At 38.2% G+C, this 21,843-nt stretch overlaps 1 protein-coding gene across 1 annotated transcript in view; it reads left to right on the top strand.

Moving 5' to 3' along the window:
• SCUBE1 (signal peptide, CUB domain and EGF like domain containing 1) overlaps positions 1–21,843 on the top strand; it is a 216,222-nt gene that overhangs the window by 23,645 nt on the left and 170,734 nt on the right. Inside the window, exon 3 of the mRNA XM_075709672.1 lies at positions 9,332–9,460. Within this exon, the coding sequence (XP_075565787.1) occupies positions 9,332–9,460 (129 nt within the window). The remainder of the gene's footprint in view (positions 1–9,331; positions 9,461–21,843) is intronic.

The following is a 21,843-nucleotide window of genomic DNA, read 5'->3' as shown; positions in this document are numbered from 1 at the left end:
GAAGACTTGTCAATTAAGCAGTCAAAAACTCTGTAAGGTCCTGAATGAAGAGTGTTCCATGCCATTTATTTTATCTCCTCTCTTTTCCTGGTCTTGGAATGTTACATATGCCACCATAAAGAGTATTTAGGTGGCTGGCAAATTGCACCAAGTGCATGCAGAATCTCAGCTTTCAGTTTCTGCATTCTTTGGGGTTTGGGGTTTTTTTAAAGTAATTTTTATTCCTCTGTACTTCAGTGGTAACTTTCCTTTGGCAAAGTACATGTACACTGAAGCAGTAATACCTGCCTCAAAACTGCAGACATCCTGAAAGAATGAATCAAAGGGGTAGATTCACTTGTCTGTTGTCAGCTTGATTGGCATATCAATGTCCAGCCATTAAAAATGTTCTTCTAAGTCTTGAACTAGGAGTTGAAGCAAAAAGGGAAATGTACAGAAAAGAGAACAGAGACCGGAAACTGAGGAAGGGAAGGTGAATTTAAGAAAAACATAAGGAAGGGAGTCTCCAGGGACTGTATTTCTTATCAATGAATGAAGAATGTGATGGTCATTCACCAAAAATGTAAAATATAATCATTCAGCTACTGGAGAAGGTTTGGATTTTCACAATATATTGGCTTGTTTCATTTAACAATGTATGAGCTGGGTCAGCTGAATTCTGCTTACAGCATTGGGTACTTGACACACTCTAGCCACTAGAGTTTTTAAATGTAACTCTTTAATTCTTCCTTTGCATGATAAACAATATTTGAAGGTCATTAACTAAAACTTGCAAAATAACAAGTGCTAAACACACCAGCTTTTCTGACAGCTGATAAACTCAAAAGTTCATGTACTCCATTGGCTCCTTAGAGAAGGACTTGTATGTCTGAAAGCTTGTCTGTTTTTTCCCGAGCAGTGAAGATGACTCTTATATGGCCATCCTTATTTTGTGCAACTTGACAATTTGATTCATGCTTGCTATGATCAGTATAATAATAGGAAACAAATTCAGACCCAGGACAAAATAAGGATCTGCAATAGGTGTCTCTGTGCTTTCTCTAAAATCAGGAGATAATAATTGTGGTCAGAGAAAAAAATATTAAACAAATAGAAAGTAAAAAAGTCCCATCCTACAGCCAGTGATAAATGGGATGATGTTTCATTTGCCTTCCAAATGCGGCCTAAACGTTTTTAGACAAGATAGTTCTAAATATGAAGCTGTTCACGCTTTAAAAATATATGTGCTGTTTAACCAGCTGGACATACCTCTACATTGCTTGGTTTGTACTCCATTCCTCCCCCCCCCCCCCTTTTTTTTTCAGACAAGTACTTTAGCAAGATGTAAAGCATGATGAACTTTGTGCTCAGCCATCACAGAAGAAAAGGAAACAAATAAAACTGCTGCAGAATACTTGGTGTTTTCTGGAAACTGTATAAAATGGCTTCCAGAAAAACACCCCAACAATACCACAGATTGCATCCAAATAATCGCCACTAAGTTGGCATGGCATTTTCATTTTATTGCTGTTTTTATGCTGGAAAATAGGGGGTTGTGACATTTTTGAAGGAAGTTGTAAAATTGAATTTTTTTTTTTTCTTTGTGAATGCACTAATGGGAAAAACATTGGAGGGGGAGTACCCATAGTGGAAAGGCTCTTGAGGGATTTACACTGAAAAAACCTCATGCTAAACAACCTATTGTACCTGTTCTTTTTCCTTTCTCCACTGAGAAACATCAGGCTGCTTTTTCTGAATTTTACCCTATTCCCAGCCCGCTCACCCTTGACCTTGGCTCTTAGAGTAGTCCTAACAGCTATCAAATTTTACAGTTTTCTTGGGCACAAGCGTCTTGAAAACATCATGACAACTTGAAAGCCATAAAAACTGCACTGTGTGTTCCTCTGATTCATTAGATCGTAACATTTCCAAGGCCACAGCATCTAAAGAATAAAGATGTTAACATTTATGACTCAAAAAAAGTATCTCAGGAAGAACCAGATGTAACAAATGATAGATTTTAATTTGTTTTCTCTTGTAGAAGTGACTTACAAAGCTTTTAATGGGAAGGGATTTTCAGAAATGGACTTCACTCTGAGATGAAGGTCAAGGTTTCATTTGGGGTAGAAAAGAATTGAATGAATCTTGATATGTCAATATTTTCTTCATAAAATTTGGACTTGGAGTAGATGCCGAATTCTGCTATCACAAAACTCAGAGAGGGAAGCGGTATTTCAGCAGTTCAGGTTGAGTGGAACTGATAATATTCTCCCAGCTGATTCTTCATACATCTAGCTGGGCCAACTCTTGCAAATTTTAAGAGCAGAGCTGAGCAGACTTCAAATAATTCTGAACATGTGGAAATGTGCTGATGCTAAACTCCTCTTGAGGATCTAATCATTTTAGTATCCTTGCTTGCGTTGAATGCTTTCCAGAGAGCTGAACTTCTGTCAAGTTTGGCCCACACTTAACCAACAGAGTCTTTAACCTATGCGTGAGCTTTTTTCCTGGCCTTTAGATCTGGAGCTGGTTCCCTTCTTAAGGAAAGTGCAGCTTGATATGAAAAATACAAATGCCTTAGGTTCAGGTTATCCAGTGTGTGTGTGTACAACTGCTGAAAGTATATTAAATGTAGAATCTGCCAAAGAAAGAGATTTTATATAAATATTCCCATGTTGTTTTTATTTATTTTAATGGGTTTTACAGTCCCCAAATCCAGTTATTAAAAAGAGTAAGATGCTGATCTGATTATGATGAGGATTATGATCAGGACTTGAACTAGTTTGTATTCTTGTGCATGTTACTTCATTTCTGCTTGTTTCCTTAAAAGTAAAGTAACAGTGTTGATGCTACACTGCTGCTTGTTCTGAATTGGAAGTGAGAACAAGAAATTTAACTGCTGATCCTGTCTCGCATATCTCTCTACTGTGAGTCCCAGGAAATGTGTCTTCCTGGCTCCAGGAGGCCAGTGGCAAAAATGCCTCTTGACTTTTGTAAGATTGGGATTTCACCTCAGGGCATTTCACTTTTGGATATTACAAGGTCACTTCTTTCCCCAGCATCTGAGATCAAGGTTGCATAAAACTATGCAGTGATAAAGACAGCTGTGTTTGCACCGTAGCTCTGTTCTTAACTGTGTAGGATTTGAAACCTAGGGTGGGGCTTTTCTCCTTTATTTTTCTGTGGAAATGAAGACAGTATATTAGTCCTAGGAGGAACAGTGACCAAAACTCAGTAAAGAATCAGTAAAAATTTTTGAAAGCTTTTAAGAGAGAAGCCATAAAAGTGCAAAATATTACCACATGGAAATATGTGTTCCAGCATTTTGCAATGTCCTTTGCTGCATACCAGTTCTGGATAAGCAGGCAACGTGCTGCAATTGCAGAACTGTAGTATGACTTTTTTTAGCAGAAGGCAACTGATAATAGAGGATTCTGCAAGTGGTATGCTTTGTCCTCTGTGGGGGGCTAGCAGCAACCTCTCATGGAGCAGGAAGGTAAAAACACAGTTTCTTTGCTGGCAAGTTTGTAAGGATGATGTTATTTACTGTCTCCATAATGCCTCTTTGGCAGTATTTTGTTTAAAGCAGCTAGCTAAATAGATGAAGGTGAACACCAACATATTTTTCTCTTTAGATACTGAATAAATATGTAGATTTATCCATCAAGATACACCTACAAAGAATTTAATATTTATTTTTCTAGCTATTTTATGGATCCAGCTCCTTTAGGAAATATTCCACATCTGCATAATATACCTGTGTGCTAAGTTTTGTTTGTGGTTCTCTAAATTAGAAGAAATTGGTGTGGGCAGACAGCTTCCTTTGGCTATTTATTTTAAAATGTCCAAGCATGTAAATTATTCCTTTCAAAGTAAATTGAAATTTGTGTTTACTAAATTAACTCCAGATCTTTCCCTTACATTAGTAGTCAAGAAATACTTTAAAATGAACACAGATTTTACCCAATCCTACTCCTATTTTGAACATCTTGTTGCATTGTGAGTGTTGGGATGTGTGGCCTTGACAGATGCCAAGATAAAGGCTGTGCCAATGCACACTTTCCCATTTTCTATAGAAATCTGTGGAATTCAACACTAAAAGCTGAATTTGGCTCATTGACTTTCAGGCCTCAGCCATTCTTCCTTTTGCATGTTAATAGCCATAAGTCTTCTGGGACAGTTTAGCTGTGACACTGATCCAAAATTCATCAACTCCATGCAGACATTTGCTTTGATTTCAGTAGCTTTACCCATAATGATCTGTAGCTGTGCTGACAAATAAATTTGGTTATATGTGGGGTAATGATTTTTGGACATTCAGGAACTTAATGAATGGCAACTGGTATAATGAAGAGTGGGAATGGATTTTCCTGGAGGTAGATTTTGTACTTTCCTGGCATGAAGTCTATGCCACCTTCTAGCAAAGATTGTTAGTGCTTGGAAAAGATGGTTAGCACGCAGCAAATTTCATGACACTGCTGAAAATGTTTAGACAAAATGGGAACTAGCATATTCCTCACTCTGTTTTACAGTTTGGTTTGTCTTCTGGACATTAGTTATTGCATGCTGATGTGTCTTCTATTCTCTGCTGAAACAGAAAGCTGAAATACTGTGATACTGGAAGCAGAAGAGATTGATTTTTGTTTCATTTTGAACTTTTCTTAGTCGAGTTGTATGTGCTCCTGGAAGAGCTGCTTCACTGCAGGGTGGCCTTGTGAGACTTCTGAGAGTGCCATCCCTTTGTTGCAGAATACACAAATGAAACAAATTTCTGGGATAGTGTCAGGTTCACCTGTAATAATGAAAGAAGAATCAACCCCAATCTGTATAAGGTAGATACAAGTCCCCTCAGACTAAAGAGAATGAGGTCACTTAAAGACGACAACTTCAAATTCTTTTCCTATAACTGAAATACAGTGATTGTAAATTACAGCACTCCTCAACGGTAGCAAATGCTTGGATTTTCTCAGATACTTGTCTAGGCTTTTTAAAAAAGTTCTTGGATGCTTATGTGATAATTTCAGTCTCATACAGTATGTACTCTTTGAGTAACACCACTGCTCATTGAAGAGGACAACAGCAGAGCATGGCAGTGCTGTGTTCCCAAGGGTTGCTGAGAGTTACTTCCAGGCTATAACAAAAAGATTCACCTCTGCTTTCCTAAGGAATTACGATGTAGTTTCCAAGCTTCTTTCACCTTGGCAAATAGCTGAACCAGTACAGTTACTAGTACACCCAAGCACACAAGCTTCTTTTTACATCTTTTTTCCTGGTGATTTTTGTCCTTTAAAACTTTCGAAACAAGCAGTGGATTTTGGAGATTTCCCAAACCAGTTCCAGAAAGAGATGGTCAAAACTAGCTCACCAACAGCTGAGGATGTGGTTCTATACATCCAGCTCTGGCATTAGGAGTTGCTGTCTCATTTGAAGTCAGTAAGCCCAAATAGGTTCTTTGCAGACTATGTCATTATTATAAATGGTCCTATGCCTCCGTAATCATTTTGGTGCATTTAATTTTTTTCCAGGGCTCCTGTAATTGCTGCCACTGTGATACCATATGAAATTCTTAGAGAGGAAATTGCAATACTTTTTTTAAAGTGTTTTCTTCACTAGGCACCCCAAGAGTTGCCTGCCTGCACAGGCGGAATTTACTGGAGTGAAAACTTTGTAAATATTTTGCCAGATAAAACTTTACGTTTCCCATTGAGAGCTAAATTGCAGTAAACCTTGCTAATTCAACAGTATATGCACTTGCATCCAGCACAGCAATTTCATGGTTGGATGGCAGCAGTTCTCTGCTTCTCTTGTTTCATGTTTGTGTGATGGTAATTCCTTCATGGTGAAAGACAATATTAAGTGATCAGACACTAAAAACGTTAGGGATAGTTGAAGCTACAAAATTAGTGGGAAGAATTAACTTTCTGAGTTAGAGGTGTTTGGAGCCAAGAGTTTGATTAACACCCAATTCTATCAATTACAGGAAAAAAAGAATGATAGGATATGACCTAACCAAAAGGAAAGTAACATAGCTGGCCCCTGCAAATGTTGAGTTTTACCATAGATAAAATTAAGAGCAAGCCTGCAGGTTTTATGTGTTTGAATGTACTCTTACTGCTTTTATCGCTATATTGAGCTTACTAAGGAAGCCATATCCTGCCATGTCAGATGTAGTACTAATTATAGTTGTTCAGCACTTTCACTGAGGTATTCTTTAAAGAATGTCCTCCTCCAGGTATATGAGAAGAGAAGATGGGGTGGCATTCACCTTGTTTGCAGGCATGTTGTCTGCTTTTCTCTTGATGCAGCTGGAGCTTGAAAAATGTTCAACAGTTGGACTTTACAGGCTTTGTGCATGCTTTTGGTATTTTTTTTTTTTGTTCAGTTGGTTTTGTTTTTAAAAATAAAGTGTTAGATTCACCAGTCTTATCCCCTCGGTGTTTTACTAGCAATACTGGAGATAGAAATTCCAGTCAGCCTGCCAGGTGAAGTCTCTTAAATAGCAGTGTGGTTTTGCGGGGGAAAGAAACACCAAAAAACCCACAACATGGCTCTTAAAAATAGGTAGAATGTTTGGCTCCACTCCTAGTTTTGTACAGCTCTTGGGGTACAAAAGGGAGAAGTAATCTTCTAATCCTTTTGCAAAATCTAACGTTAACTGGAACTCCTTGAGAGAGAGAGATGAAAAGAATCTATTCCTTTTGTTATTTTTCTGGTTTATGTATCTGTTAGATTACCCTTTCTGGAACTTAAGTATTTGTATTACATCAGCCCCTTGTGCTGCTAATCACAGTACACCTTTTTAGAAATAAGTATTATATAAAGGGTAGGCATTCAAAAGGCTTCACATTTCTTTGATTTTTGCCCCTTTTGAAGGATCTCCCATTGCTCATTTAAACAAATAGTCCTATTTGATTCACTGTTTGAAAAAAAGGGAATGAATGGATCAGCCCTTGGCAGTCTGATGCTGAGTAACATAACAACTGATAACCCTTTCTTCTGAATTCCCTCTTCTGAAGAAACTCAGTGCTGGATAAAAGTTAAGAAAAAGATCTTAAAATGAAGCTACGATTTTTCCTGAGTGTCCTGAAGGAACGCCTGACACGCCTAACATCAGAATCATGTTACGTGCTTTTTGATTATTGACTTGGCCTGTTTAAAACGTGGCATTATTTTAGAGCTCTGTTCTTGTCCCTGTAGCCTGAGAATGATAAGAAGTTTCTTATAAGAAATATTCATGAATGGTTGTGGAAGCTGCAAATATCTGCTAAGTGGAAACCTCACTGAAATGCTTTGGCAATATGCACCCAGGTACACTGGGCTGTAAATAAAGGAGAGTGGCTTCTCAGGGACTTTGCACTGCTATGCTGCAGGTGTGTTTGGAATGAGCCCAATACGCAGTAATTGACTTGCTGGTTATTGTTCTCAGGAAAAATCACAGGTGTATCTTTTTGTTGTCATACTAGACTCCAGAAGGCAGAGCACATCCACAGTCTGTGCTGACTCAGCACTTGTGCAACTATTGGATGGAAATTGTTAGTAAAGGATGGGAACTTTCTGAAACAGAGCAGTGGTTGAAAGACTAGGAAGTTTACCTCTAAGCAGCAGGTCGTATTTTTGTTAGGAAGATCCTTCCTCCAGCTTCTTATTTCCAGCATTTTTGTGGTGCTGAATGCTGAGTTACAAAAAAGCTGACCGGTTTTGCTGATAAAGTCAAATTTGTAATTCCTGTTTCAAGCTGCTGAGGAGATTGTAGGAGGAGGGCTTTAGAGCTGTTGGAGGGAAGTGGATGGAGACCTGGGCTATTCTGAGTTTAAGGTAGGTTTCTGGGAGGCGCAGATCTGAGGGGGAAGGCTTGGAAAAAAACGTGTGAGGAACCTGTTCCTTCTCTAACAGATCAAACTTCTCGGAGGATTGTGCAAGGAGGGGCAAAGCTAGCCAAACTCAATCCAAGGGCCAGAAATGCTGAAAGCACTGAGTGACTGAGTCTGAGCTGGCTGTTCAGAAGAATCTGGTTTTACCAAACTACCTTGCTGTCATGGGATTGTGGCTGGGTATGATACCAGGTAGCAAAGCTTTTCCTGGAGTACTTTTAAAAGTTTAAAAAAAAAAGGAAAAAGAAAAAAAAGAAGGCTGTGTGAACGTGCACCTAATACAGAAATATTTCCATCACCTCTGCAACGGAAGGCACGTTTGAACAGGCAGGATAGTTCGGATGTACTAACAGGTGATTTTCTAAAAAGATTACTTTATCTGTTTATCATGCACTGTCTAACCTAGGGACAGTAGCTGGGGGTTTTGGTCTAGCACACCACAGATTTAGAGCTGATAGTTATCAAGCTGTGAGGCTGTCTATAATTATTTGTGTATTTTTAGTTGGTTGATGTGACTGAATGATTCACAGCAGTGACTGTGATGCTGATGTTCCACGTATAAGCCAAGGTACAGTCTGTAAAAGGAAGAAAGTTTTGCACTTTCTAGAATGAGTGAAGAAGTGATTTTTGTATGAGGGAGGGAAGATCATAACAGGATTGTTTGTAGTTGAAGCAGAATGCATCTCTCTTATCATTCATGGTACTCTTTCAGATACAGACTAGTGTACAGAAAGTAATTAAAAATAATTCTAGCATACCTTCTAAGAATAAAACGTTGGACTTTTTGTTGGTTTTGTTGCTGTATGTGAATGAATACAGAGAATGATAATAGGGCTTATTTTGTGAGGGAAGGAGAAGAGACAGACAAAACTGTACCAAGTTATCAGTGGTAACTTCATAGAGCTCAGTGGACTGTGACAGCTATTTCAGAAATGGTGTTTTTCGAAGTTTATTGTACAGAACTACAGCCTTATGTATTGTCAGGAATATACCAGATCTTCCTTGTTCCGAGAAGACAATTTTTTGTTAAACAAGGCATATTTTCATTTTGTCTTATGCCATATTGATAGCATGTTTCAGATAGTTGTTTGTTACTACAAAGTCAAAGGTTTAACTCATTGTCTGCTTGATTATTTTAAAGACAAAAACCAAAACCTATGTTTTAAATATAAAAAATGTACCAAAATCAGGTGTTTCTTTTAAATTTTTGACAACATATCATTGTTTACTGTCATGATACTACAGTTATTTTGGGGAGGAGTGTTCTATACATTGGCTTGCTGCTTTTTAGTCATATATGACCCTGATATATTCAGTCAGTAATTCCCTGAGCTATCTGTTGGATGAAATATGCAATATGAGTATATAGAAAGATTAGGAACATGCATATATTCAAAGATCATGCTCGGTCAGAGAAGTTTTTCTGTATTCTTAGTATTCTCATTTTAAAAAAGCTTCTTTTTCCTCCTCTTGTGTTTTAGATATTGACGAGTGTGAGAATGACTTCTACAACGGCGGTTGTGTCCACGAGTGTATCAACATTCCAGGCAACTACAGGTGTACATGCTATGATGGGTTCATGTTAGCCCATGATGGCCACAACTGTCTTGGTAAGTACTGAATGCTGGCAAGAAAGTTTTGTTTCGTGGCTGTGGTAAGAAGGCTTGATCTGCTTGCTGCATTTTGTCATCTGGTATGTTTTCAGTAAAGATCCAGATCACACTGAGTAAGTTCAGACCTGTCCATCGACTCCAGTGTGGTTTAGACCAGACCCTTGAAGTTGGCACTCTTAATCCTAACATACTCAAATCAATTTGCCCATCTTTAACATTGCTAACTACCCCCCTCGCCCCCCTGCCCCCAACCTCCAAAGCCTTTGCTGGATGTTTGGGTTTCTTTTTTAAGAAAAGTAATTTGTCCCATACACTTAAATATATTTTGTCTGTTTCTTCCAACTTCTGTAATTCCAGTCATATCTTTAAAGCTCCCCCTCCCCTTTTTTTCCCTTTTAGGGTAACATAGTTCTAGGATATGCTGTGTGAACATAAATTACAGAATGTTGAAAGTGCAAGTGTGATGAAGGAATACTTGGATGATAAAACAGGGCAAAGAAACAGTTATCAGTAATAGATGTTTATAAAGGGGAGGGACACAGCCGCATACAGAGCAGGATCTTAATTGCTTCAGCAGTCTGAGGATTTTGGGATCTGTTTTTTTGATTCATGTCCATTGCTCTGGTTTAAATAGGTTGGGTTTATCTTGTAAGCTATAAAAGTATATGTTTTGCTTTGAAATTTTTTCACACCAGTTACCTGGAAATGAGCTTTGACTGCTATATGCAGTTTCCCATACCTGCTTACTTGGTAGTCATTTCAGCTAAATCCTCGTGCCTAGGGACTATTTTCTCAATATTCCCAATATAAATGCAGTGGCCAGTGTTTGGTACAGTCCCAAATTAATCTCAAGGCTATGTTTATAACAAGTGCGGAAAAGGGGTATTTTTTCTGTGTCATGCAGCACCTTCACTTTGGTAAAAACTGAGATTCTTAGTAATAGAAGTCAAGAAATCAGGTAGTGAACCAGAAATAATAAAGTCTAGTAGCACCAATCTGCACTCACTGAAGCTATGGAACAACTAGAATTTCTGAGCAAGGATTTGGTTAACCTTTCAGTAGATGTATTTCCTACTGGGTTCATTTTCAAACTGAGTAATATTTGTTCAGATGGATTATATATCCTGACCATTGACAGGCATTTGACTCAGACTTCCAAATTTCATTTATTATAGAACAGAATAAATAGATTTATTTGTCTCAGCCTGAGGTGGTCAAATGATTAATTGCACAAGAGGTATTTCTTATACAAAAAGCAGCCAGACATTCATTTAAAAAAGAAAGAAAAACTCTATTTATACTAATGTTCATAAATATCTTTTAATAAAGCAGGACACAAACATAATCAAATAGTTCAACTATTTGGAATTCAAATAACTATGCACGTACGTTGTTTCAAACAACTTGCTATTTTCAACTTTGTTTCCACATGATTCCCATAGTAGTAGGGAAAAGTAGGTTAGCAAGTATGAACAGCAAAAGGAGTGACCTGATAAAGGATGAACCCTTCAGGAGATCTGTGGGATTTATTTGGACCCCTGCTCTCTGTGTTGTTGCTTTCTGGTCATGAAACATACAGGCTGGATCTACAGAGATAGCCAAATTTCTAATTTTCTTTTCATTAGTTTCTATTCAGCCACTTGAAGGTTTTTTTAGGGGAAAAAAAAGCCTACAGTAATATAAACCATTGTGCTTAACAGGTGGCTACGGTTGAAAGTATTGATCCAAAGCTTGCCAAGAGATCATAGAATCATAGAATCGTTTAGGTTGGAAAAGACCTTTAAGATCATCCAGTCCAACCATTAACCTAATATTACCAAGTCCACCACTAAGCCAGTTAAGGGTAGACTAGACTAAACCATGTCCCAAAATGCCACGTCTACCCGTTTTTTGAACGCTTCCAGGGATGGTGACTCTACCACCTCTCTAGGCAGCCTGTTCCAATGCTTGACTACCCTTTCCACGAAGAAATTTTTCCTAATATCCAATCTAAACCTCCCCTGATGCAGCTTGAGGCCATTTCCTCTTGTCCTATCGCTAGCCACTTGGGAGGAGAGACCAACACCCACCTTACTACAGCCTCCTTTCAGGTCGTTGTGGAGAGCAATAAGGTCTCCCCTCAGCCTCCTCTTCTCGAGACTAAACAATCCCAGTTCCCTCAGCCGCTCCTCATAAGGCCTGTGCTCCAGACCCTTCACCAGCTTTGTTGCCCTTCTCTGAACACGCTCCAGCACCTCAATGTCTTTCTTGTACAATCTTTCAGTTTTTTTAGAATCGGTGTCTGCCCATACTCATGGTCTACTCTGAGCTGACTTTTTGTGTTACCCAAAAAATATTAGGAATCATGTTGCTTCTAGAAGAGATTCAGTGAACAGACAAGTGGGAATAATAGCAAAGGGCTCCCTTTCTCCCAGTATGCGACTTTAGGACACTAAAAGAGGTCACAATTGCCTTTGTAAGTTTGAGATCACAGACTGGGGAAGTTTCTGTTTCTCAAGTGCAGATTGAGTATTTGCAACTAATGAATGGTCTGTGATATGTCTTGGTAAAATAACTGCTTTTACTTAGAGGCATTGGAAAGGGAATCAAGGCACATTCCTCTTTCTCCCTTCTTTAAAATTTGAGTTTGCTGAGGACTAAAGTGTCTGGTTGTAAGGTCTCAGACTGAAGTTTTTAATCCTGACAGTGGCCATGCAAATCTTGCTATGACTGCCTGGTGTGTGCTAACTCAGATTTGGGGCACCATTGCTAGGAAAGAGAGAACTTCTTTTTCTGTCATTGTTTAGTCCCTAGCTGGCTGCTGCCCTTATCAGTTATACTGACTGCTGGGATAGCCTGTTTGTGCCCATTAGCACAGTATCAGTTCTGAAAAGGAGGATGTTCTAGTCTTTTCCCTTCTGGAGTAGTTGTATTTCCCTTCACTTATGCTACCAGAAATGTGTAAATGCAGTTCGCTGCTTATAAGAGGATGCAGTTGAGGTCTCAGATCAAAAACAAACCTTCTATTTGCACATGTTTAAATTAGTATTTCTGGAACCTTTGGGAGAATTTTCCCAGCATGTAAAACTTGGATAATTTATTCCAAAGATACATGTTTTTTTATTTCACATGAGGAAATCAGGCATTGAAAGGAACTGAAGTTTTGATGAGTCCACTGTTTTCCACCTGTTTGCTCTTTTTGAGAAACCACTTATTTTTCTTGGGTTATAAGGAGACAAAGAACTCTTCAAAAGATTAGTGACAATGTTTTTCACCTTTCAGTGCATTCTTTTACTGATTCCCCCACCCCCAAACCCTATAGGACTTTACAGAACTGCCAAAATGAAGATTGGTAGTTAGGTACCGTATCATATATTCTATGTATCAAGTTTATGTTCCTCTTAGAAAAGGCATGAAATGTTTGCTCAGCATGCTGAAATTAAGTCTGTATACACATTAAGTAGGGTTGTAGTGGATCTTGTATAGAATTTTGTCATTTCCGTAGAATTCGTAGATGAGCCTATAAAAGTTGTGATAGGTTGATTTTGAAAACCCTGCCTGAACTGTCTTCTCATATGGCACCATGGATGTGTGTGTGATTGAAGAGAAGATTTGCTTAGAGTGACCCAAGATCAGACTATGCTATTCCTACTTCCCACCCATCCTTTGGCCTTCCAGACATTACTGCTGGGGTCCGTTTTGTCAGCACATGGGGAGCCAGGCAGCAAGAACTCTTAGGGGGCAATTTGACTGCCTAAACATAGGAGCCTCATGCCAGTGAGGACACCCTGGAGCTGGCAGATGTGATGTGAGATCTACAGGAGTAGATCTGGCATGTAAGGTGGAGGCTAGATGGGATAATATAAGGAATCTAAAATGGCATCTGACTCTGATGTTTAGACAGCTGAATTGCTCTCTCAGTGACTTGGGCTGCATTTTATCATGCACACATCACCAGAAATCTTTGTCTAGTGATTTTAGATAGAAGGCCTAGGGATGGAACCCCATGATAGTTCACTGATAGTCCTATAGGCCATCTAGGAACCTCTAGGAAACAGGTTGTAATGGACAAGACTGTTATATCAGGATTTCTGCATTTCTTGCTTGACTGAAGTCTATGCAAAATCTTAAGCCATCTTTTCTTGACAGAGTTTACATGTCTCATTAAACCTTCACTGGACATCTTTCTAGTAATGTCAGTATAGCAAGATGATTACAATCTTCTTTATAAATAACAAACTTGGAGTATTCACAACTAATTAGGTCAGATGCAGTTGACAGGTTAAGTGTTTTTTCCTGAGTTCTTGTTTCAACGTTTCTCTCTTTCTAATCAAGTGAAATTTCTTATTTATTTATTTGTTGGGAGGAGGTGTTTGGTTAAGAATTCATGACTAAAATTTTTACTGGAAAATGTCCAAAACTATCCTCAGGGGAACTTGACTGGTTTTCTATTTGACATTTTTATTGAGGAATTTCTCAAATATAACACGAAATGACACCACAGGGAATTCAAACTATGATGAGATCCTTGTCTGGCTAAAAATAATTTATTTTAGCAGTGTAATCACTTGAAATAGCAGTAGTTCTTTCTCAAAATTGCTCTAAATTCTGCTCAGTGGATACAAGACTAATATTTGGTCTCATGCAATAGGTTTTCTTTATCCTTCATTTGAAACCAGTCATGAAATATGTTTTCCCTTCTCATATATGAAATACCAGTCTGGGGTTTTTTTTATAAGCAATTAACTCACTGGTCCAGGTATTTTTTCCTGTTTGATCATTTTTTCTCCATGGTCTTACTGATAAATTGATTTTTCCTTCTTTGTGTCTTTCACATGTTGAAGCATGCTATCAATTTTTGTTCTCTCTTGCCTTTAGGGAGAGATTATGGCATAACTGATCATCTTTCCTATTCGTGCCAAACACTTTACCTGTCTCATTTGTAGTAAATCAGAGTCTGTTCTCAGATATCTGATAAAATCTGTAAATCTTTACTACAGAGTATCAATGGATAAGATGCCTTTAAAACTGGCTATTCAAAATATACTCCCTGTTCTGATTCAGCATGACACTTAAAGGTGTTCTAATTTGCCTAGGTTTTTTTACTTTCTTGGTTTCATATTAAGTAAGAAGACTGGACTTTTGCGTATGTGTAAGTGCGTTATTGATTGGAGGCCTCTTTGGCAGTTGGGCATACTTGTACTCTGTCTTCATGTCGTCTTGGAGGCTTTCAGTAAGACAGATTGCAGAGGAGGTAGATTGAGCCTGGTGGTGTAAGCCTGAGAGTTGTACAAAGTGAGATACGTGATAGATGGGGATGCCATAGAGAAGGCTTGAGAATTTTTCTTCCTTTTCAGTGAGAATTTCAGGGGAGCTTGGCATAGCTGCCACTATGGCAACTCCAGAATGTACGCAGGAGGGCAAAAGAGAATTTCCTGGGTTCTCTAGTTTACTTCCAAGCTTTTGGGTAGGAATTGTCACATCAGAAGAAACCCTCTGCTCCTTCAGCAGTGGTAACGCTTCAGCTGGTGGAGGACTGTTCAGTTTAGGGCATTGCACTTGGATGAAGCCAGAAGAGAGCAGTGAGAATGAGTGATCTAGAAAACATAGAATCATAGAATATCTCGGGTTGGAATGGACCCATAAGGATCATGAAGTCTAACACGGCTAATGCCAGAAGACTGAAAGAAAAGGTATAGTTTTCTTCTAGGGAAGAGAAGATGAAAAAGAAGATGCAATAGTCATCAAATCCAGAAAAGGCTGCTATGAAGAATTAGATTTTTACTGTTTTGGTTTTGTATCCCTGCCGAAGCGAATCATAGAATCATGAGGTAGTGCAGTAGTATTTGGTTACTCCACTTGGGAAATTCAGAAAGAGGATTGAATTATTTTTCCTTTCTCCTGAACGACTCTCATGTGGAGTACCATTATCTTACATTAATCTCTGTCCTACTGTATAAAAATGTAAGCTCCTGGGAGAGTATTTTGTGCTGTGTTGGTCTGAAGCATCATCAAAGAAGAGAGTTCTGAAGCTTATAATGAATTACTAAACCTTGGGATTTATCCAGGAAAAGCCTGCTAGAAACCTTGCTGAAAGCAGTTCTTGCTGGTATTCCTGACTAAGTCTTACAAATTTATTCAGCATCTGAAAATAGAAAGTGGAAGAGAGTGCCATAACTATTTGGATCAGAAAGCGGAGAGCCTTGCTTCACAAAATTTCCATGCCAGAGGGCTCACATATCAGCTGATATGTGATACTCCAGCTGCTCCAAGCCTTCTGGAATTCACCTATCTCTGATCAGAACATGAAAAAATGGGGAAAGAAGAGTGTGCAAAAAAAATATGTAGCAACAAAAGCTGATTGTCATTGGTTCTTACTTGAGAAAACCATGTAATACCTCCTCCATATTCTGCTCTTCTATCCTTTTTTCCTGGAGACAGAGTTTTGTGTACATATAGTTAGGGAATTCTTCCTAAAAAATTGACAGAACTCATTGTTTTCTGTTTGTCAAACCAAAGCTGGGTGTGAAAAATATTTCAGGTTAAAGAATTAATTGCACAGGGCGATGATTTTCTTTTGCTTATCTATTCAGATATAAATACGAATAGCTGTGAAGTGCTACTCATCTCTCTCTGGTTTGTGTGTTGTGGGGTTTTTTTTTATTTTCTCCTTAGCTCTGATTTGTGATAGTCCCTTTTTAACAGGGAGTAAGCATTGCTTTTTTACAAAAACACTTCTTGCTTCCAGGTTGTACTCATCGTAACTCTTCTTTCTTCTGAAGATTAGCATAGGTTTCATGAAAACCTCTGCCCTTTATAATTTATCTAATTAGTAAGTGTGCTCAAGAAGGTTGTAAACTGTTCTCAGAAACCATCAAAAAAGATGCAAAGGAGCATGGACAAAAAATTTATCATAATGTATTCAGAGATGTATTTATTTTACTTATAGGTTTTTCTATGGTATTAATTGCTGTGGTATAGGAACATACGTGAACACCTTGTAAATACTAAATAGATTTGTCCCCAGAAAATCCTGTAGGGAAAGGAAGTATAATTTCCATTGTTCTATAGATGAGGAACTAGGACAAACAGATTAAGTTACTTCTTAATCTTCACACAGGATGTCTGGACGTTTGCAGCATAGCCAAGAATAGAATTCTACCTCTTGTATGTCAGACCTCCTGAAAATAATTACAGAAGTAGGTTTTGATGACCTAGTATAGTTTATGGTTCTTCAGCAGTTAATTCAGTGTCTGATTGAGAAGAGTCCTGGGAAGCAGAGTGAACTTCTGATTATAAATCAAGCCAGAAATGCAATTACTAGTGTGCATTATGGATTCCATGGAGCTCTCTGCAAGAGCTAAATGTTCAGTATGGTAGACAAAAACACAAGCACAGTGTCAGCTGTGAATTCGGTAGTAAAGAATTGAATAGCAAAGTCCTGGTTATGTCCACAACCTCAAAGGTGTGCTTTGGGCAGAAGACCTGATTTTCCAGCCTGAAAAATGGACATTACTGTTTTATTTGTCTGTTCTCAGATGCTGGTTTTCATTTCTTGACAAAATGACTAAGTCGTGCGGAAGCCCCTGTGCGAGAGGAGAGGTGGCTCTTTCCCTGGAGCAACTGAACCTGCTCCAGGAGTGGTACTAGTCTGCCAGCTCTGGTAGCTGGAGCAGAACAACAATTGCATCAAGGCATTTCGGAGCCTACAGCTAAAGCAGAAACTTCTGAGACAAACCAGGAGCAGATGGTCACAGGCCTTGAAGTAACATCTGCCTGTTAGAAAATGGGCCTTGGGATCCCAAATCAGTATAAAAATTAGGTTCATGTTTGAAATCACACAATTTCTTTTCTTCTAACGTCTGAGGTTAGAATCTAAAGCCAAGTTCCTGTCTTGCAGTGCACCTTTAAAATGTGTTGGCTTATTTTAAGAGAGGAGAGTTTTTAACACTGGCATGTAGGCTTAATTCCTGACTGGGTAGTAGTAATCTGCAATCTAACTCAGGTGACAAAAAGAACATTAGTATGTATGCACGTGTATGTATATCGCATCGTATCGTTCATCCTCTTCCAGTGAATGTTCCAGTGGTCTATGTTTTTCTTTCAAAGCAGTCACAAAACAGTTAGAGCCCCAAATCCTACCCCTATTCCTACCCTTCTGTTTGTCTGAATGTATACACTGGGACAGGGGATTATGGCCTAATCTGCCTATCAACATGAAGTGGGAGGAGAGTTGCAAGTGTATGAGAAATCATTTCTAAAGGTCCCAGATGTAAAATGTCAAAAAGTGGTACATAACTCATTTAGGATTGCATAATCACTGGTATGATTAAAGAGACCAATGTTTTAATTCAGCTTTTAATTTAGCTTTATTTTTCTTCTCCTCCAGACAGCTGTGCACAATGTGTTGCTTGCTTGAACTCCAAATGAATGCTTCTAGTACTGATGTTTATTTTTCTTTATGTTTCCCAACAGTTCAAATAGATTTTTTTTAGTTTCATAAAAACAAATATTTTAAAGAGAAGCTGAAAAATGGTCCATTTTCTTGGTTGTCTTCCAGTTTTCCTTGCCCTTCTTTCCTAATTCCAGGAGACTATTAGGTGAGCCGACAGTTAAGTATTGTCCTCCTCTAGCACATCACTAGGGCCTCTAATAATATTATCAGTCATAAACTCTCTTCCAGATTTTCATGGTTGCTAATCTTAAACTCCTTGGCAGACAGAGGAGGGTTGAAAAACCCAATAGCCTTCTTTTCATAACTCTTCATTTTTATTAAAACACATGTAAAATTGTGGTATTTTTCTAGAGAAAGTTATTAATCTAAATCTTGAAGCTCTTACTCATTTCCAGTGATTCCAGTGAGAGTTTTGCTTGAGCAGAACTTCAGGGCTTGGCAGTTGTTTTATGTCTTAAGAGGAGGCGGCCAGATTCCCAAATCAGGGCTCAGTGGTTGAGTAGCGGGGATCTGTTCTAAATGTGAGGGGCCTAGGCACAACATGGGAGTGGGGCCCTAGGTAATACATACTTACAGACAGGATGAGAAGTGTTGAAATGCAAGTTTTAACAATAGATGTATCTGTATGTTTTAAACCTTTATGTGTTCTGTAGTTCTGCAAATGCTGACTGGCACCGGTTAGGTCCTTGGAGCATAGTAAGAATGTTGGGATTAGAGGACCCCTGCAAATGGGGACCCAGAGGTATTAAGCTACTGAACCTCCCCCAGACAAGCTGCAGTGGGTGCATACACAAAAATCCACAGTGCAAATTGCACAACTAACTGAATTTTAGTGATGAATGCATTCCTTCAGGATTAAAAACTTGAGTGCATTTTTTAAAGTTCTTTGTTTTTCAGATGCAAGCCTAAATGACGTACTCTCTGATATATTTCTTCAGCGAACTAATTTTTATTGTATTACTGGGTTTAGATCTTTTATCAGTCTTGCTTGGTCTGTACATTAGATGAATGATAACAGCTGTGATTCATCACAGCAATTTAAAGTATCCAGTCTTTGTGGTACAGTGGCATGCATCAGATATTATAACATGTACTACTGTTCCACAGTGCCTTCCGCTAACTGATGACTAGGTGCTGAGCAAATATGAACAGCTAGGATGATGAGTAAATGTTCTATAGGCAATTCTGTATTAGATATTTACATACAACTTATATATATGTGTGTTTAGTTTTGTTACTTTTGAGAGTCTTCAGGATGGAAGTGGTGGTAGACAATCGTAGAAGTAAGTTAAATCTCTCTTTTGAGATGGGATCATAATATGTTAGTTCTGATGATCTTTCTCTTCTAATTTTATGGCACCTGGTAAGTGTGGAAATTTCCAGACTCTGAGCCATTGCAGCCTCCACTCTTCATGGCAGGTTCCATGGTGGATGGATGAGAATCGTTATTGTGGTGTTTGCATAGAAATCTGAAAAACATTTAACAACCAAGAAGTCAAGCCCTACATTTCTATAAAGCTTATGAAGCCCTCAAATTATGAATCACTTACTTTAAATGTTCTAGGCTGTGCTTCAGCTGATGTAGTGTAAATGTCTGCATACAAGCCATCTATCTGTACTCACCTTGGAGGTACTAGAGAGAAATAGGTATTTTATATGCGTGACTGCCCTTATCCTAAAGTATATATTTACTGTAGCTCAGATGAGCTGCTCCCTGTTTTTTCACAGGTGCAGTCCCATGACTTCAGTTAACCAACACGTTTGAAAATAACATCAGAAGTTTGGAGCCCACACTGGAGACTAATTTTGAAAATATGTCCATGTTCACTCTGGAAATCCAATAAAAATACGGAATTCTCATTGTGATTGATGGAAAGGCCTCTGACATCCAGCCCTCTCTGAAGCTAGGATCTGAACACACTGCTTTTCTTATCCCGCTTTTTCTATTTCTGTATCTGAACGTTTCCCCCTTCAAAAGTACTCTAATGTTTAGTCACCCCACATTAATCTTTTGAGTTCAAATGAGATATAACTTTCTTTACATGTTAATTTGCCGTATGTTTGCTTTCTTAAGCCAATGTGATCTGAGAAGTACCAAAACAAGTGAGAGTATAAATCAGCGTAGGCCCAAGGTTTTTTGTTAGGTATGGGGAAATAATCAAAAGTGTGGAATAAATCTTGGTTGCTGTCAACTATGAAGTTAGATTCTCAGACTGTCATAATAAATTAAGAAACTGGGAGCTATGTGACAGCAGCATCAATCTCAGTCTCTTGTTTCTGCAAGTCGTCTTGTTGTCTGAGTCTTTTTTTTTTTTTTTTTAACATTTACTCCCTGGAGGAGGTAATCAATCACAGTAAAGATTTCTCTACATGGAACACTCAGGCAAGTAAAGAATAATCAGCTTAGAGTGTGAAGTTAGTATGTATAAGTTAAACCGGTTAAATCCTATATGGGTGCTCGTATTTGGTCTGAGATGGCTGTAGATGGCTGTGCCTTAGTTGAGCAAAGTCAGACTTTTATTCTGCATTGCTTATTCTGCATCCTTACTGCTTTATCTTGTTTGTAGTAGTTTCATATCTTTTGTTAATTCATCGTAACTTTCTCAAAATAGCAAATTTCTAAGCCAGTGTGGCCTATACTGATGTATACCTGAAGAGAAAAACTGTAAAAGATATTAAAATTAACCAAAGCTTTGGGAGCCACATTATGTTTAGCTCTTACTTAAAGCAAGGGAGAACATGTATTCACCTGAGGGTGCAGGATTTCAGCCTATAATGGCTGTGTTTACCAGTCAGATGTGTATGACATTCAAGCCTTCCCTTGTGAAAAGCTGTCTTTGTCAATCCTAAAAATCACACAGATCCAGTTAAACCACTGAATTCATATGGATTACAAAAAGACATCAGACAAAGTGGAGAGCAGTGAAGTCGTTTGGTCTCTGATTTTAAATGCAGTCCCTATCATTATACTATGCTTAGAATGCAATCAGTTCTTGGCAGTGTTGATTTATGATAAATAGTATGATTTATATAGTCAAGAAATAGCCATCGAAAAGAATAGCTGCTGCATAATTGCTTACTGTATTAGAAAATTAAACAAAACTCTTTTCCAGTATGGATGAGTACCAGATGAAAGGTTGGTAGTGAATTTCCTTGTTAAGTAGATTCCAGGGTCTCAGCTTTCTGTAGTGCCCTGCTTTTGCTGTCTAATTCTTTCCATGAATTTCTGCATCTTGAAGTTACCCTTCTGACTTCAGCATACAATGTGCAAACTTAAAAGTTTGAATCAGACTATAGGACCAATATAGAGGATCATTTTTACTGCTTCCATTACCTTCTGCGGACTTCAATCCAGATCCTTCTCAAGTATCTCAAAATATTCCTTTTGTACACATTCCCTACTGGAATTGTATCAGAGCACAAGATGTAGTTTTGCGTAAAAGAGGGCCAGGAAGGAACATGGACTAGTTCATGGTAGCATATTTTAATATGACTTTGTGATGACTGTAGCTAACATCTAAATAATAACAACAACAACAACAACAACAACAACAACAACAATAATAACAACAGCTCATTAATTAAAACAGTTAAAAAGTACTGGATATACTTTACAAAAATCATTGTTTAGAGAATTTGGAAGGTTTAGGATTAAAACAAAATTTATGATTAAGAGGCCGTATGGGATATGGAAAGAAATGTTTGGAAACAATTGAAATATTCTTTGTTAAATAAATAAGACTGGAGTGGGCATATGGTTTTGTGCTATAGGACAGGAGCAGAAATGAGCGTCAGGGCAAAGCTTTTCCACTCCATCTTAACAAAAGAAAATTCTAACTGAAAGGAAAGTTGCTACAGCAATGAGTGTTAGGCTGTAGTACAGCCTCTTCAGCAGAGTGGTCATATCTTACTTAAAATAGAATGGAAGTAGAATTGAAGAGTTCGA

This window comes from Pelecanus crispus, chromosome 1, assembly GCF_030463565.1.
Source record: "Pelecanus crispus isolate bPelCri1 chromosome 1, bPelCri1.pri, whole genome shotgun sequence".
NCBI classification, from domain to species: Eukaryota; Metazoa; Chordata; class Aves; order Pelecaniformes; family Pelecanidae; genus Pelecanus; species Pelecanus crispus.
Note: the sequence above shows the minus strand (reverse complement) of the source record. Positions and strands in the feature narration are given on the sequence as shown.